Raw genomic sequence first — 17,955 nt, 5'->3', positions numbered from 1 at the left:
TACTCTTTCGTCTTAGTAGTCATTAAAAAATATATCTTCTGTGCATATAATTTGGGTGTCTATTGTATTTGTCAATCTATTTATATATTTACATTTACGGGTGTGGTTGTGCAATACGGTTTGCACAATCTTCACTTAGGGTTTGTTTGGTTGGATATAATGGAATGAAGGGGGAATGAAATAGGAGAAGGAATGGAATGGACAATGGAATAAAATGGATTATTACATTCCTTTGTCTTGTTTGGTTAACTTATGGGAATAAAAAGAATTATTACTTTATGTTGTTTGGTATAAAAAATTGTAGGAATGAAATAGAAATAATAAAAACACTCCTATCTCAAAATGCTTTTTACAAAAAAAAAAAAAAAAAAAAGCTACAATGGCGACGATGGTAGCTCCGGCGACGAAAATGGTGGTGGCAGTGGCGATGGTGGCGGCGGCGGTGGTGTCGGCGGAGTTGGTGGTTGTGCCGATGGTAGTGGTGGTGGTGGTTGTTAAGTGGTGGTGTTGTTGATAAAGTAAAGTTAATGAGGAATTGAATGAAAAAAAAGAAGGTGGTGGGAAGGAATGGTTTTGATGGAATGAGATTCCTATGTGTAATGGATGATTCTATTCCATTGAGCAACCAAACACAACTTTTTTCATTCCCCCGTAATGAATCATTTCATTCCTACTGTTATTACTGCATACCAAACGCTACTTTAAAGTTGTACCATATCTCCATCCATTTTATGAATACATGTGGCGGAGTGGGTGGATTTGCTTGCTGTTTGATTAAACCCCATGGGTATTGCCATTGGTAAGTTACTTAAGATTAATCTCCAGTTTTGTTTTTATCTACACCAAAAGAATTTGATTTTATGCACTTTGTTGTTCACATACTTGAATTATTTAGCTTGACCGTAGTGGAGTTTTTTAAATTCTTATCACTTGGAGGTGGTTCAGACAATTGTGTAAATTTTGCAACCCAGTCAATGCTTCACCTTTTTACATGTATGCATTCTTTTGAATGCCATTTACTATAATATCTTCTATCATTGGTCCAATGTGCAGGGCTGTCTCTTGGATAAGTTAAATGAGGTTATGGCTTTAGGCCTTCATTTTTATAGGGCTTTCATTTTAAATAGAAGCTATGTATTATGAGATTTTGAAGTAGAGTTATTTTATAATTAGTAACTAATTGATATGCCATAAGCTAAAGAGGATTGTTTTATATCCATTATCACTGCATATCATCAAAATTCTATAATTCTTGTATACTCTCTAGCCTTATACGCATAAAGAAGAGAAAAAGATCTCAAAATTTTAGTTAGTTTAAGGCCTCCGAGGACGTTGAGCCGGCCCTGCCAATGTGTATCATACTGACACTCAATTGCATGGACTAGAATCAAAGATATGTTAAATTTTCATACTCTAATAAGTCCTTTAGGTACTCAAACTGACATTTTATTGTTCTACAGATGCTTAAATGGACATATATTATGGATGCAATTGGCAGTAGTGGACTTGATATGAAGGTAATATTGTCGTTTTAGATTCAAACGGGTCGGGTCATGTCTGATTTTCCTTAAAACACATGTTATATTAACAATCTATTTGTTTACTAAATTGATTTAGAAAGTTTTGACCCGTTTCATGTATTGTTTTAGTTATCTATCACACACGTGTATAAAAGAGGTTAAACAAACGCATTTAATTGACTTTTGAAAGTCAAACTGTGCATTTTGTTTTGACAGATATGGGCTTTACAAGATGAAACAAATGTAGTAGTTGAAGGGAAGACTAATCGAGTCAACATTCGGGTAACGAGTAAAAAGTGACGACTATTTATATTAGTCATTGTTGGGTTGACCCAACACATTAACACCTTTGTATTTTGATTCTTGCAAAAAAAAACTTATGTACGCACATTAAGGTTTTTCATATTTAAACGTGCTGCGACGAGTGCGAGCCAATTTCTAATTTACACTATAAATGAGAAGCTTAATATAGTCCAAATAAAACATAAAATAAGTAACAAATGTATTTGCTGTGATCAAATCGAAATAACAAAAAATAAAGCGTTTCTTTTTACTGAAGTTGGATGGGGTCTCATACAAATTTTTGTAATGCATCTAGCTTTTCTCTATAGGGAAGTTTAAAGTGATATCACTCAGACTATTAGTACGCAAATAGTTGGACCTAATGTGTACATGTTACAAAGGCTCCGGTTATCCACACATCATTTGACTTATTCACACACCCTTTCAAGTAGGGTTCCATACGATCGTATAGCTCCTATATGATCGTATGTAGGGTGTGTGAGTTTTGAGAGGATGTACGAATAACATATCACGTTACAAATGAGATGTTGTACCCGTGCTAGTAAAGAACCCAGTGCGAGGCATACTTATATAAGATCTATGGGGGGCTAGGATGACCTATCATGTACAAGCGGTTGCACTCTTAGGGTGTCGTAGTCCTATTGAGTGTGTAGACTACCACTCAAATATGCTCAAGTGTTTCATGTTTTATTATTCACTAATACCAAGCATTATTTTGTGTGTTGTTATTTACAAGCATTTGCTGACGTATTATTCTAAAAGCAATTTTAGGTGATCACATAAAAAATAATGGTTTTAGCAAGGGTATTATTGCCGGAAGGATGGAGACTCCTTAGGCAATTATAAAACCTTGTGGCTTATATTCGTGCATGACTTTTTTTTAAAAAAAAATTGAATAAAGAGATGTATGTATTAAAAGAATATTTTGTAATCATGAAAGTGTGTTTCAAGTTCATGTTAATAAGATTATGTTTTAATCAACTATAAGGTTGATTTTATTAAAAGAAAATATCCTGATGCATAACAATCTGACCTGGTTAAGTGGTTCCAATTACTTTTTTTTTCTCTAAAAAATATAAATATGTCATATCTTTATCTGATTAGGTACCAATGACATCGTATCTAGCCGACGGTGGTGTCCAACGAGGGTTAAATATATCAGTTCAAGTGTCAAAAACATTTTTTCTAAAAAAATCTCATCACATGGTCAAGTCACAGACACGACACGCTCGCTTCAATCGTTGGCCAAGACACAACATTGCTTGAGTGCTTTGGTCGACATGGTCATATCCATATCAACATGATTTTGAGTCAGTCATAAACAAATTAATTTTCATAGCTTTTGTCCACGATGGACACTCTTGGTTGGTCACGTCTATGATCGAACATGGTCGGCATGGTCATGTCTAAGATTGACATGATGAATACATCATCTCTACTTTCGTTTCACCATCTTAGTCACATCTTTATCACATTTTATACTACATACCATGTACCAATATATCATGTAGTAAAATCTTTTTTTTTTAAACTCCTTTTTTCCCTATTTTATTTTTTTAAGTTACAAAATATAACTAACTTTATATTCTCTCTCCTCGTTTGCAAATTATTGTTTGATTCCAATTTCTCATTCTTGTGTCCATAAATCTTCTACCCTTTTCAACAAATCATTATTCATTTCCACTTCCTCTCTCTCTTTATTTCTCTTTCTCTCTCAACTTGTTTCTGGGCTCTGATCCCAAATTCTCTCAACCACATGAAGGTACCATTCCATTGATTCTTTTTTTCCTAGTTGCATTTTCATTCTACTTCCCATGAATCTTTAGATTGCCAACATGTTTATGTGTTCTGGTTCCAAAGTGGATTCCAGAATCTCTTTTCAATTCACTTTCTGTTTAAGGTTGTCTATGAATTAATACTTTTTACTTATTTCTGGATTATTATTATTATTATTTCAGAAGTTCATAATAAAATTGGATTTGCATGATGATAAAGAAAAAAGAAAAGCATTAAAGATTGTATCTGCTCTCTCAGGTAAACCAACTAACCATTTATTAATATTATATTATTATAGTTCAAACTTAGCTTGGTCTACTGATAAAATGGTTGTTGGTTCTAGTGTCGATTGATTGAGATTGAGATTGAGACATGACTTAAAATATATGGAAAAAAGTTTTTGGCTGTTTAAAAAATAATTATTGAATTTCAAAATTAGTGTTGAATTTATTAGTTTTTAAATAATTTTGTGTGTGTGTGTGTGTGTGATGATTCTTTGTTTAAAATTGAAGGTGGGTTTTAATTAATAGCTCTATGCAACATAAAATTTTGTTAATTTTTTGGATTAAGAAGCTAATTGATTTGACTATTGAAAGTCAAAATTCAATATGTTCTACAAGACAATTTGATTTGATCTTTGCTAAATTCATAGAAAAGTTAAAGCTTCTGATTTAGTTGAATCGCTTTTTCTCTACTCCACATGGACTTGTCATATCTTGATCTTATGTCGCATTCCCAACAACAATTATACATTATGCAATACCAATAGTACAACTACCATTGAAAGTTTGAAACATGAATTACCCAAAAAGCAAATAGAATAAATTGTTATAATTCATCATTTTAGTTTTATTTTATATTATTATTCTATTAGTTTTGACACATGTTTCGGCCTTCAAGTAAGAAGATGTATAATTGTCCCACTAATCATAGTCCTAAAATAAAAACACACTTTTCACTTCATTAGTTTTATATGTTTAGACAAAGTTTATGGTAAAAGATTGATTGTATATACAAAGTGAAAATGATGATTTACAAAATCACCTTAAGAAAATAAATACAATTTTGTTTAAAAACTAATTTTAATTTAAATTTAATGTACTAAATATATGTAAGTTACTGCCGTGTTTTTCTTGGTGACTAGTGAATTGCTAGTTGACGTGTGAATATAATAACGTCTTTAAAAAAAAAGATAAATATAACTATTAACAACCATTAAATTGCATTGTGAGACCCATTATTCATTTTGTTTTACTGATAAGTGTTCTTTGAAAAAAATGAAGTATAATAATTGATTTTACAAAAATTAATGAATACAATAAATATGTGACTAATATTATTCAAAGTGATTTTGATAGGACAAAATGGACTTATTTATCACATTTTGTGTAACCTATATTTGTACTGGTTATCATTAACTTGTAGTTGCATAAAAAGATTGGTTAAAATAAAATATTACCTTGGTTTTAATGTTTTATGACAACTTGTTAATATTAATATATTTTTTTAATCTATTTTCATTCTTTTGTGTAACAATGACGTGGTTCATTGGTCCTATTTGGCATTCTCTTTTGGCCCCTATTGTATTGGCGGTGGGTGGGCGAAGGCTGTCTCTTTGACTCTTGAGAGTTGGGAATCCATCGTCATTTTGTCACTTTTGCCTTTATATCCAGATTATATTTTCATGATGTGAAATTTTATTCCTAATAATAATAATGAAATGATGTTTTATTTACTTGTCTTTTCATTATTATAATAATTTCATTATAAAGTTAAATGTAACAAAATGATCATGATCATGTTATGTATTTGTAGGGATTGATTCAGTCGCCATAAGCATGAAGGACAAGACACTAATAGTGGTTGGAATCGTTGATCCTATCAATGTTGTTAGCAGGTTGCGTAAGTTTTGGCCGGCTGATATAGTATCAGTGGGCCCTGCAAAAGAACCGGAGAAGAAAGATGATGCAAAGAAGGATGACGGTAAGAAAGATGATGCAAAGAAGGACGATGGTAAGAAAGAAGAGGGAAAGAAGGAAGATGGTAAAAAAGACGACGCAAAGAAGGAAGATGGTTCAAAAGAACATAAGAAAAAAGAAGGTGAAAAGGAAGAAGAGAAGAAGAAGGTGTTCCTACCACAACCAATGCCCGGGATGTTTATGCCTCAACGACCACCATATTACCCTCCGATGAACTATTATAACTATCAACAACAGTATCAACCGTATCAACAGATGTATCAACCATATCAACAACAATATCCATATCAGCAGCAATATCATCAGAATCACCTGTATCAACAGCGTCAGCACAGTATAGAGGAGAATCCAAACGGGTGCATTATTTTCTAAAATACTTTCATATCCAACAACAATTTCCCGTTCACATTTTTGATTTGGGAGGGACTCTTCACTATCACAACATTCGTCAATACGCATTCATCTTAATGCGAAAGTTAAGCCAAGCAACGACCAATAGGCGTAAAAACTCTTTTGTTACTATTGTTATTATATTATCTTCTTTTGTATAAAAGGAATGGCACTTTTATTGGGTGGGAACATTATAGAAATTTTGATCCTTATGTTTAATAATAATAATGTATGATGTAAAGATGTAAATAAATTATGTTTGAAAGTACTATGAGTACTGTCTTTTCACATATTAATTTTATTATAATTTATGTTGTGCTTTAGATAACGATCAGTAGGTCTGGCATTTTGTCCCTTGGCCTTGGTTAAGTTGAAATATGTGTCTTTCTTAACTTCTTCTGCACGGTTTGGGCAAAACAAGTAATTGCTGGCTCAACCGTTCAAGTCAATGTTGATGGGCTGTGACCACATGTTCAATTGTTTTCATCCACCACTACAAAAAAAAGTTATTTGCAATCATTAGCATATATAGAAAACACCTACGGATTTGATCCGTAGATACAAGTCTTGTAGATTTGTAGGCTAATTTATTTGCTATGAATTTTTGCTACAAAATCAGACTTGATTTTAGCTACAAAAGTGACGTCGTTATCTTATCAACGTTAACAACGGATTTTGCGACAAATTGTTAGGTAGAGAATCTTACTACATTTTTAGCTATGGAATTTTGCTACGATTTTTCTTCGGTTTTCTCCAACGTGGCATATATATATCTTGACTTTTTTTCATTCTAGCTCCGCTATTAATAAAGTATATTACTATATTAGATGGTTTGCCTTTGAAGAAACACTAACCGGACCCCGGACAGATTACTGGTAACCTGGGGGTTGGAGAGATGTTTCCCACGAGGGGTTAGACCCTTGGAAGATGGTTCTTCTGATAACCTGCAAAACAGACACCGTGAGCTCGTCACTGAGAAGGGGGGGGGTTCCTCCTTGTGACCACCCTCCGGCGTGAGAATCAGACTAGATTGCTCTTTAAATATAAAAGTATATTAAGAGATTGCTAGAGCAGATATCAGGTATAATATGATGATATAAGATAATGTAATAATGTCCTCAGATGATCATACCATTTGGGGTATTTATAGCCGAAGGTAGGTTTCCAAAGAGGTATGGCCGGCTGCAACAGTGTTCCTGTTCATCAACAGTAGCCTACGCACGTGCCCTGCTGGTAGTTGGTGGGTAGGCAGCGGCTGATAGTGACCAGGCCTGCTGTATACTATTCCCTTTCCACCAACTGCCGGCTACGCACGTGGTATGACAGTAGTTGGTGAGTATGCAGCGGCTAATAGTGATACAGTACAGGAGCATGCTGCTCGCCATACTGTATCAGTGAGCTGTCGTATCTCTGATCAGATCTTTCGCCCATACCTCGTCAGGTATAGTAAAAGATCCTTCAGTATACAGACTGGCTTATTTGGGCGGGAGTATTCCCCCTCCCGCCTTTGTGCGGGATTGCTCCCGGCTTTGCTCATTCCTTCAGGTGACACTGAATGATCGAGAGCTAAGTACCTTGTGCGTGTAGCCGTGCTGCGCGGGTGGCCTTCCCTAATGGCTTGTATCCGAGGCTGCGGGGACAGGCGGAGTCCTTCACCATTGGGAGGCATTTCCTGCGGGACCAGCTTGCGTACTGCGCGTAAGGACGTCACGTCTCTGAGCATGGTTGGTCCTGCGGATCCAGTTGGTCTCTGCGCAGACGTCCTTGTTTAAGGTGAGTCCTGCGGGACCAACTGGGCTCTGCTGGGACCTACCTCTTCAAGTCCCCCCAGTCCAATGTTCTTCTCATGCGTGTTTAATAAAGTGAGGTGAACTTTTGGACTTAAGCAAAGGGTTTTGAAAAGGGGTTTTTTAAGGTTTTCCATAGGGATTCCTCCCGCGGAAGTCCTTGTCACTTGCAGAAATGCCCGAGTTTCCTGCTTGGTCTTTGGGTATGATGCGGGTAGGTCTGTAACCTCCTCGCAAGTCAGGAGCGTTGAGTCCCACTTGTGTGGTCTTTCCATGAGGTTTTGGTAGTTTTGAACATAGTGATCAATTATGTTAAAACCATCAATTCCATCTTGGAACTTCCAACAACGTAGTTCTCGACGTTCCCGCTATGCGGGGATGTTATTTCCGTTTCCGCAAGCATTGCCCAGAAGATCCTTCTTGGTTTCAATTCCCAGCAGAGCGCTAGGTATGTGAAGGGTTTTGCCTTGACACTGTACCTGCGCTCGTCTTACGGTTACTTTACTTCCAAGGTATTCCTGGCGTCAATTCCCTGCGGGTGCTAGGTATGTGAAGGGTTTTGCCTTTACACTGTACCCGCACCCGTCTTATAGTTACTTGGTTGCCGAGGAATACTTGGCTTCAATTCCCTGCGGGTGCTAGGTATGTGAAGGGTTTTGCCTTAACACTGTACCCGCGGCCGTCTTACGGTTACTTGTTCGCCAAGATTTTCTTGGCTTCAATTCCCTGCGGGTGCTAGGTATGTGAAGGGTTTTGCCTTTACACTGTACCCGCACCCGGCTTATGGTTACTTGTTTGCCAAGGTAAGGGGGGATTTTCCCGCTTACTTTTTAATATTTTCGAATTTTGAATTTTGAAATTCGAAGAGTTGGTGAAAAGATAAGAACAGTCCAAACCTCTGAAACGTCGTGCGACGGTTTCTTCTGACTGTGTCAGGACGTGCAGGAAGTTATGGTGACGTGACAGAACATGGTCATTCCAGACGCTTTTCCTGGCGCGTGGGCACGATTTTTCGGGCGCGTGGCCGCGAAATTACTGGCACGCGTCCTGTCAACAGCTGTTGCCAGCTTGCTTTTTGCCACGTGTCATAGTTTCATTGCACCTTCGATTTCTCTCTCCTCCGCATTAAATTCACCGCATTAATTGCGATTCCTATATAAAGGGAGAGAGGGTTATTTGTAATCCATACTTTTCACTCTTCTCTTCATCTTTAAGGCGATTTCCGGCGAATACTCTTTTATTCAATCGAGCATTCTCTCGAAATCGTTCTCTTCTTCCTCTTCAAGATGTCTTCTCGTGATGCTGAAGCTATAGCTGACGACAGGGGTACTGCTGGCGAGTGCCAGTGTGCTCTGCCCGGCGATCAGTACCGGTATGTTGTCAGGAAGTTCATGCTCGATCATCTCGAGCCTGAGTTTCCTGAATCCCACCAGACCGTGTACGATGCCCCCAGAGGCAAGATCGGGGTTTATGCTGCATTTTTTGTCTATGGGAATCTTAGATTCCCATTGACAAAATTTGTTTACCGTGTCCTTGAGAGGCACAGTGTTCATTTGACCGAGCTGCACCCCATGGCGATCGCCAAGATTCGTCATTTTGAGTGGGTGTGCCGGATTTTGGGCATCGAGCCCCATGTGGACCGCCTGATGACCTTCTATACCTGGAGGTGCATCCAGGGGTGGTACACCCTGACGACCCGTATTAAGGGTCTGAAGATTTGCGACACCGAGCGCAGTCTTCGCGTGTGGAAGCAGGAATTCTTCTATATTTGTGCCCGCGCCATCCCCCTTGCCATGAAGTTTAAAAATGGCCAAGCGATACCGAGCCTTCACGCCCCCAATTACCAGGAGGCGGAATGGTTTTCGAAGATATCCCGGGTCCAATCTCCGGTTTACCGGTTTGCGGAGTCCGGGATGGTCATGTTAGGGATGAGCCGGGTGTGGAAGAATGCGTCTCAGGTTCCCATCCTTCTCGAATATGGTTTGAACTCTATTCCCTATGGTATGTCTTGTCTTTCTTTTTGATACGAGTTTGTCTTCTAACTGTTTCTTTTCTTTCAGAGGGAAATGATTTGGAGTCGCTTCTGTACCCGCGGGAAACCGACGGTCCCGCGCGGATGGGTACTCGTGCTCTGGACGAGGGCGAGTTGCCCATCCTGGAGCAAACGGCGGATCGGTTTGTGGAGGTCTATCCGCTGGGCCACGAGATCCTGAGCCTCCGGCGGCCAGGTAAGGCGATATTCTTTCCTCAATCCCTCAATGCTGTACCCGCTGCTGGAATTCCTGACCTGTCTTCTTCTGAGGAATCCTCAGATGCTCCTCCGTTGGTGCGGAAGAAGAGGGTTGCCGGCGGGAAAGGGAAGGAGAAGGCCTCCACAGCTGATCCGGTGATTCTATCTGACTCCGAGTCAGATAATGAAGAGGTGGCGGGGAACCCCGGTGGTGAGGAGACCACTGCTCCGGAGGCTACGACTGTTACCTCCGGAGATCCAGCGACGACGACGGTGATTGGTACCAAGAGGCCGGCTCCATCGGGTTCTTCCCCGCCCATCCGTACGTTCAGGGTCAAGAAAACCCGTAAGTACAATCATAGTTTCTTTGTAGATTTATCACTATAAATTTATCTAACACTTTCTTCTGTGCAGGCGTGGATGTTGACGCATTCCGGGGTGAAGCGCAGAGGAGTACCCTTCCGCCAATGACGGTAGGCTTGGTCAGCCTACCTGAGGCGTCGACCCAGGTAACCGCGCCTGCTTCCGCTGGTTCAGTTGCTCCCTCAGAGCAGACTGTTCCAGCTGAGATGACGTCACCGCCGGCTGTGAGTGCGATTTTTACAGCATCCTTCACAGAGCCGGCGGTTACTGCTGCTGCTGGCTACAAGGCGGCGACCACGGCGGCGACCACAACGGCGACCACGGCGGCTGCCACCATGCCCGCGCCACCGGCACCAATGGCCGGACCATCAGGTACGCGCAGGGCTTCCCGCCGATCTTTGCCACCTTCCCGTCTGCCTGACCTGTTGGATGGATTTCCTTTAGGTTCAGGTGATGGGTTTGGCGGCTATCGGCCTGTCATTGACCCTACAGGTGCGTAGGGTTCCTTTCTTTTTCCCTTGTTTTTTATCATCTTTTCCTTACTGCCTTTGTTTCTTTTGCAGTGTCGGATTCCAATGAAGTGTATGTTCCGCGATGGAACATACGCCGAGGAACAACCCTTCGTACCCCTGTGGAGTGCGTGGACTGGGCTCGCCACGCTGCTCCTCATGGTGCGTTAGGGGAAGCCATGGCTAGCTACCAGGAGGGTAGGCTAACCAATAAGCTTCGGGTTCTCCAAGCCCGGATGCAGCCGCGCGTCGAGCTGCTTTGTCGTGAAAACGACAAGTTGAAAGCAGCTCGCGCCAAAGACATATCTGAGGCGCGTGCTCTTCGGGAGGAGAACCAACAGCTGGCGGCAGCTGCCGCCGACAAGGAGAAGGCCTTCAAGGCCCTCGAGGTTGAAGTTCAGGCGCGACTCGAGGCCCGCTCCAAGGCTGCCCAAGCTGTGAATGAACAGCTTCGGCTGGCCAGGGAGACTGCGCGAAACGCAACCGAGAGGGCTGCCAAGGCTGAAGCCGTTGCTGAGCCTTTGCGTGTGGAGAATGAGGAGCTTAAGGCCAAATTAGAGGCTCTCCAACGCGCTCATGATGCCTTGGCAATGGAAGATGCCAAGAAACTCCAGGAAATCCTGGACCAGAGGGGGGTGCTTAACCACGCCGAGCGGAAGCTTAAGGGCGTCGAAGAGGCTGCCGCAAAGGAAGTTTTACTTGCCAACCTTAACAAGAGCGAAGCCGAACGCGCCCATAACGAAGCTCAAGCTGCCCTCCAATGGCTTCTTCGAGAAGCGTTGCCTCAGGTATGTTTAGTTTTATCTTCACGTTTTCCTTTTGTAAGAAAAGGTTCTAATACTTGTGTTTTCTTTGTAGGTTGTGCGTCGGGTCTTTTCAGAGACCACTTACGATGATGCTATGACCGCAGCCCTCAACGCTTCTCATGAGGATGGGGAAAAGGCCGGCTTCCTGCTTGGTCTAGGGTTTGTTGAGAAAGGCGTCCCGCCTTCCAACTTCCCTTTGTTCGATGCGGATACCGAAGCCATTTATGACCAAGCATTGAACCAATACGCCGCCTTCCCGCATCCAGTAGTGGAAAAGGTTGACGAAGTAGCTGCTGCTGATGATGGGTTAGCTGTCCTCAAAGCGTTCCTCGAACCACCCCGTTCTTCTGACGGAGCGGGTCCAAGTGGAAGCGGCCCTGAAGCTTGATCCTGAAGATCCCTTCCCATTGCTAAGATAGACTTGTATAGTTTTATTCTTTTAGGCGGGTAGTTACCCGGCCATTCTTGTAATATATTCTTGAAATATTAATCTTTTTGCGTATAAGATTGTTATTTCCTTCTTTGGGTTCCTTGCTTTATAAACTTATGACTTGCATACTTAGTTTAAATTAGCAATTTTCCAAGTGTTTAGAATAAGTTAACCTTTGAACGTGGTTGATAACGGGTTAAAGTTTCGCTTCCTCCTTCGTGATTGTGCGGGTAGAACCGTCACTTGCACTTGGTAGGATGGCTAAACTTTAACCTTCATCTGACCTGCGTGTAGGTTTTTCTTTTCGAAATTTCTAAGGCATTAAGATAAGTTAACCTTTGAACGTGGTTGATAATGGACTAAAGTTTTCGCTTCCTCTTTCGTGATTGTGCGGGTAGAACCGTCACTTGCACTTAGTAGGATGGCTTTAACTTTAAACCTATATCTGACCTGCGTGTAGGTTTTCCTCACCTTTTGAGGATAAGTTAACCTTTGAACGTGGTTGATAACAAGAAGTCTTGCTTCCTCTTTCGTGATTGTGCGGGTAGAATCGTCACTTGCACTTAGTAGGATGGCAAAACTTTACCCATATCTGACCTGCGTGTAGGTTTTCCTCATCCTTTGAGGATAAGTTAACCTTTGAACGTGGTTGATAACAGGAAGTCTTGCTTCCTCTTTCGTGATTGTGCGGGTAGAACCGTCACTTGCACTTAGTAGGATGGCTAAACTTTACCCTTATCTGACCTGCGTGTAGGTTTTCCTCATCCTTTGAGGATAAGTTAACCTTTGAACGTGGTTGATAACAGGAAGTCTTGCTTCCTCTTTCGTGATTGTGCGGGTAGAACCGTCACTTGCACTTAGTAGGATGGCAAAACTTTACCCTTATCTGACCTGCGTGTAGGTTTTCCTCATCCTTTTTAAGAATTTTGTTTTGAACCGTTCGACGCGCGGTTGTCGATAGGTTAGTGTTCAGTTTCCTTTCATGATTCATGCGGATAGACCGGCACTTTCATTTAATGGGATAATTGAACTCTTACCCTTCAACTGACCTGCGTGAAGGTTTGTCACGTTATTGGGTTCGTGCGGGTAGGACCGCCTTCCCATGCAATGACTTCACGTAATTATGCGGTGAAAACCGGCATATTAGTGTTCAGAAAAGTATAAATGTAAAATCATCAGCTTCGATGTTCTTAAAGAGAATCATTTCCATTAGAAGTGGCTCTTGGCCTTTTCTTTACAAATTGGAATTGATTTACATGCAAACTGTGTAAATGAGCTCCCTTCCATGTTGTTGGGATGGGAGTGCCATCGAGCCGATACGCACCTGGTTCGGGATCTCGTTCTTTACGCAGCATGTAGTCTCGATATTGAAGCTGGAATTGATTCGTGTTTTCCCCATCTGGGGTTCTACACGCACCTGCCTGCTCAGCCTTTATTGCGCCACGAGGTGCGCGAGCGTCCCATCTCTGACAAATGCTTCGACCATGTCTTTTACGTCTGTGCATTCTTCAGTGTTGTGGCCTTTAGTCTTGTGAAAGTCACAGTATTTGCTCCGATCAGCATCGTGACGATGTCGGATTATTGGAGGCTTTGGCCACGGGAGCTGTTCGGTGGCGAATATCTCAGTGACGCTTTTGCTGAGTGGCGTCCATCTGGAGTTCCGGTGCGGTTGTGCATTATCCCTTCCGCCCAATCGATGTTGCAAGCCGGATGAGGTGTCAAAGTTTACCCTTGACTGCCAAACGCCTTGCTTCCGTTTTTTATTTAGTCGGGCGGAGAGGACGTTGTCTTCTCTCGTTTTTTGAGTGTAGAGGTTTGTGCTCTGTGGGAGATCTCTACCCAGTTGCTTCTCCGTTTCCGCATAGCGTTTTGCTGCTGTCATGATGGCATCCCATGTGGATGGCATGCCATCTTTACCTGTTAGGGTGCGGATGAGCTCTGGGTCGTGCGCGCCCTGGATGAAGGCAGCGCGAACAAGATCTTCGCTGATATTGCCCAAACTTAGCTTCTTTGAGTTGAAGCGAGTGATGAAGTTTGGCAGAGATTCATCTTCTTCTCGTATGCATTTGAGGATTGTCCATTGCTCCTCGGTATACTTCCGTTGCTGGCTGAAGTGTTGGCTAAACTTCTGCTGGAAGTCTGCCCAGTCGTAGATGTGGTTGACCGGTAGACGATCAAACCAAGCTCTAGCAGCCCCAACAAGCGTCATTTGGAACATGTAGCACCACGTGGGTTCCGTCCAATTGCTGACGGTTGCCCCCGCTATGAACCTGTTCAAATGATCGTCTGGATCAGATATACCGTCATACGTGCCTATGTTAGGCATCTGTTTTGCACTCCTTGGGGCAATTGCTTCCGCAATGTCCCGTGCAAATTTGGACGTTCCCGCATTTGCTACGTTTGGTCTGAATGTTTTGGAGAAGTCTCGTGGACTTCCACCTGTGCTTTTTGGTTTGAAGGCTTGTCCAAAATGCCTTTTCGGTTGGGATTCCATTTCCTTACGCTTCCCTTTTGCCTTATGGCGAGGGTTCGCGTCGGAGTCGGATTCCTCCGAGTCATCCTCCCAGTATTCGAGTTCGTCGGCCTGTTGTACGGAACGTAAGCGTTCGTCCAACTCAGCCTGGAATTTTTTTTGTCGTGCCTCCGCCCATGCCTTAACTTCATCGAGAGTTTGGCGGGGGAGTCTTCGTTTCTCAAGCTGGGTATCAGTGGATCCCAGTAGGCGATCATTTACTGCACTTGCCCCAGCTTGAGTAACTGGGGTAGTGTTCGTAAAATTTACTTCACTTGCCCTGGCTTGGGTAACCGGGGTAGTGTTTGTAAAAACTGTGTTATCGGTATTCACCCCAGTAACTGGGGTTGTGATTACCGGAATTTCTCTAACCATCTTTGTAGAAGTTTGAAAAAACTGGAGAAAAATAAAGTTCTAGCTTTATGCACGGATGGCGCCAATGAAGAAACACTAACCGGACCCCGGACAGATTACTGGTAACCTGGGGGTTGGAGAGATGTTTCCCACGAGGGGTTAGACCCTTGAAAGATGGTTCTTCTGATAACCTGCAAAACAGACACCGTGAGCTCGTCACTGAGAAGGGGGGGTTCCTCCTTGTGACCACCCTCCGGCGTGAGAATCAGACTAGATTGCTCTTTAAATATAAAAGTATATTAAGAGATTGCTAGAGCAGATATCAGGTATAATATGATGATATAAGATAATGTAATAATGTCCTCAGATGATCATACCATTTGGGGTATTTATAGCCGAAGGTAGGTTTCCAAGGAGGTATGGCCGGCTGCAACAGTGTTCCTGTTCATCAACAGTAGCCTACGCACGTGCCCTGCTGGTAGTTGGTGGGTAGGCAGCGGCTGATAGTGACCAGGCCTGCTGTATACTATTCCCTTTCCACCAACTGCCGGCTACGCACGTGGTATGACAGTAGTTGGTGAGTAGGCAGCGGCTAATAGTGATACAGTACAGGAGCATGCTGCTCGCCATACTGTATCAGTGAGCTGTCGTATCTCTGATCAGATCTTTCGCCCATACCTCGTCAGGTATAGTAAAAGATCCTTCAGTATACAGACTGGCTTATTTGGGCGGGAGTATTCCCCCTCCCGCCTTTGTGCGGGATTGCTCCCGGCTTTGCTCATTCCTTCAGGTGACACTGAATGATCGAGAGCTAAGTACCTTGTGCGTGTAGCCGTGCTGCGCGGGTGGCCTTCCCTAATGGCTTGTATCCGAGGCTGCGGGGACAGGCGGAGTCCTTCACCATTGGGAGGCATTTCCTGCGGGACCAGCTTGCGTACTGCGCGTAAGGACGTCACGTCTCTGAGCATGGTTGGTCCTGCGGATCCAGTTGGTCTCTGCGCAGACGTCCCTGTTTAAGGTGAGTCCTGCGGGACCAACTGGGCTCTGCTGGGACCTACCTCTTCAGCCTTATATTAATCAATATCTTTTATTATACTTATTAAGAACTTATAAACTGACTTTTGTTACCCAAGTAAAATTAACTTCTCAATAGGTCACCTTTCATCTAAGCACAGTTATAACTTAACCTTGTAGTTCTCATCTCACACATAGTCCAAATGTCCAATGCATCCAAAAGAAGTTGTAGTATTTGGAATCGGATATTATTTTTAAGATTTGCTAAGATGTCACAGAAAATAATATAATTATATTTACAATAAACTGAGTGTTAGACACTGACACTGCAATAGACAAGAAGGTACAATTGTTGTTTTGCATGATTCCATGTGAGAAATAACGAGAATGAGTTGTTATATGGCATGTGGTCATGAGCATCCAAGACAAATATTCTTATGTACTTATTTAAATGTTATGAAATTTTAAAAATAATTAAGGGTACAAAATAAAGTAAAAAAGTAATATTTAAATCATATAATAAGACTACTAATATATGTAAAAAGTAGGTATTATTCTACTATTTTATGATGTACATTTTAATTGTTTGCTATTGGAAGTTTATGCAACAATTGCTTTTGTGCTGATAACTTTTTAACCTTCAAATTTAATAATTAAAAATAAATTGTTCGTATGCAATACAAGAGAATGTATTATGTTAGAGATAAATCTTTTTTTCTTCTTCTTTTGGTGAAATTCATAATTTTATATCACATATATTCTTTTGGGATTGAGTTTAAAAAATACTTATTGGCATATTTTCAAAAAGCCAACAAATTAAAATGTGTTTGGCAATCACAAAAATATTTCTTATTTTATCTTTTTGAAATGGTTAAAAAGCAGTTTTTCAAAAGCCCAAAATCCTGACTTTTCAAAATGGCTTTTTGAAAAAGCCAATAAGTATTTTTCAAACTCAATCCCAAACATGCTCTTAATGTAATACACGCATGTTTCAGTATATAGGTTTTACATATTATTAGCAAACTTATTATTATCTATGTAACTTTGAACAAATTGAAACAAGTCAGGACCAAACGGATCAGACTTGGGTCGACTTGGATCATTTACACTTCTAACTTCCAAAGTTCTATTACCATCTTAGTTTCAAAGTAAGTAATCTTGTAAATGCGTATGTTATTATTGTTCAGATATATTATCTATTATAGGGCATTGCGAAAATTATATCAAATTTATCATGAAATTGGCTTATTAGCTCATCTTATCATGATGATGAAGAATCTGCAACCAATTTTAAACGATAAAATACTAAATTATGTTCGTTTAAATATTGATCTAAAATAATTCTATAATTCTTGATTATGTCAACGATAAGGTGAGCTAAATTTGGATCGGTGTGAAGAATGCAAACATAACCCAAACTTATATTTAAAACATATTTTACTTTTCATTTTAAATATAATTTAACATATGATATTAATACACTACATCTACGTACGTTAGTTATTTCATTTGTGTTGATTAAAAATAATCCAAAAACTATTGATTTTGTCAATGTAAAAGGCTGTAAGCCAAATCAGGAAGGCATGACCCATGAGGAATGCAAACTATCACCCAAACTGATAATATTATAAAATAATAATAATATTTAATTTGGGTTGTACTTAAGTGAATTTATGGTTCTTAAATATATTGTAATTATGTTATAAATTATAAAGCAAATTTAACTTTAAACAAGTTATAATATGTATAAAAAGTTACAAATTAAATAGCGGGTATAAATATCCAATCTCCCGAATACATATCTGGTTATATCCGAACCTGGTAATACCCTACCAAGTACGTAGGGTTGAGTTTTTCTTTTCAATACCCGTACCCAAACCCAACCCGGTTTCTCTCAATTCCTGATTTCCAATAAATGAACACACCCAAAATCGAGTGTTAGAAAAACCTGATTGTGACATGGGACTCAAAACAATTAGTAA

General features: G+C 40.8%; 1 protein-coding gene across 1 annotated transcript; it reads left to right on the top strand.

Moving 5' to 3' along the window:
• Nucleotides 1–3,745: 3,745 nt before the first annotated feature.
• On the top strand, nucleotides 3,746–6,062 carry LOC143629019 (uncharacterized; the record flags this gene model as incomplete). The annotated part of the gene is made up of 2 exons (XM_077098415.1): nucleotides 3,746–3,857; nucleotides 5,415–6,062. Coding segments are annotated over 2 exons (648 nt in total), but the record flags the coding sequence as incomplete, so codon positions are not given.
• Nucleotides 6,063–17,955: the final 11,893 nt, after the last annotated feature.

Source organism: Bidens hawaiensis, unplaced genomic scaffold, assembly GCF_021521415.1.
Source record: "Bidens hawaiensis isolate Kalapana, Puna unplaced genomic scaffold, B.hawaiensis_p1.1 tig00005142_1, whole genome shotgun sequence".
NCBI lineage: Eukaryota > Viridiplantae > Streptophyta > Magnoliopsida > Asterales > Asteraceae > Bidens > Bidens hawaiensis.
Note: the sequence above shows the minus strand (reverse complement) of the source record. Positions and strands in the feature narration are given on the sequence as shown.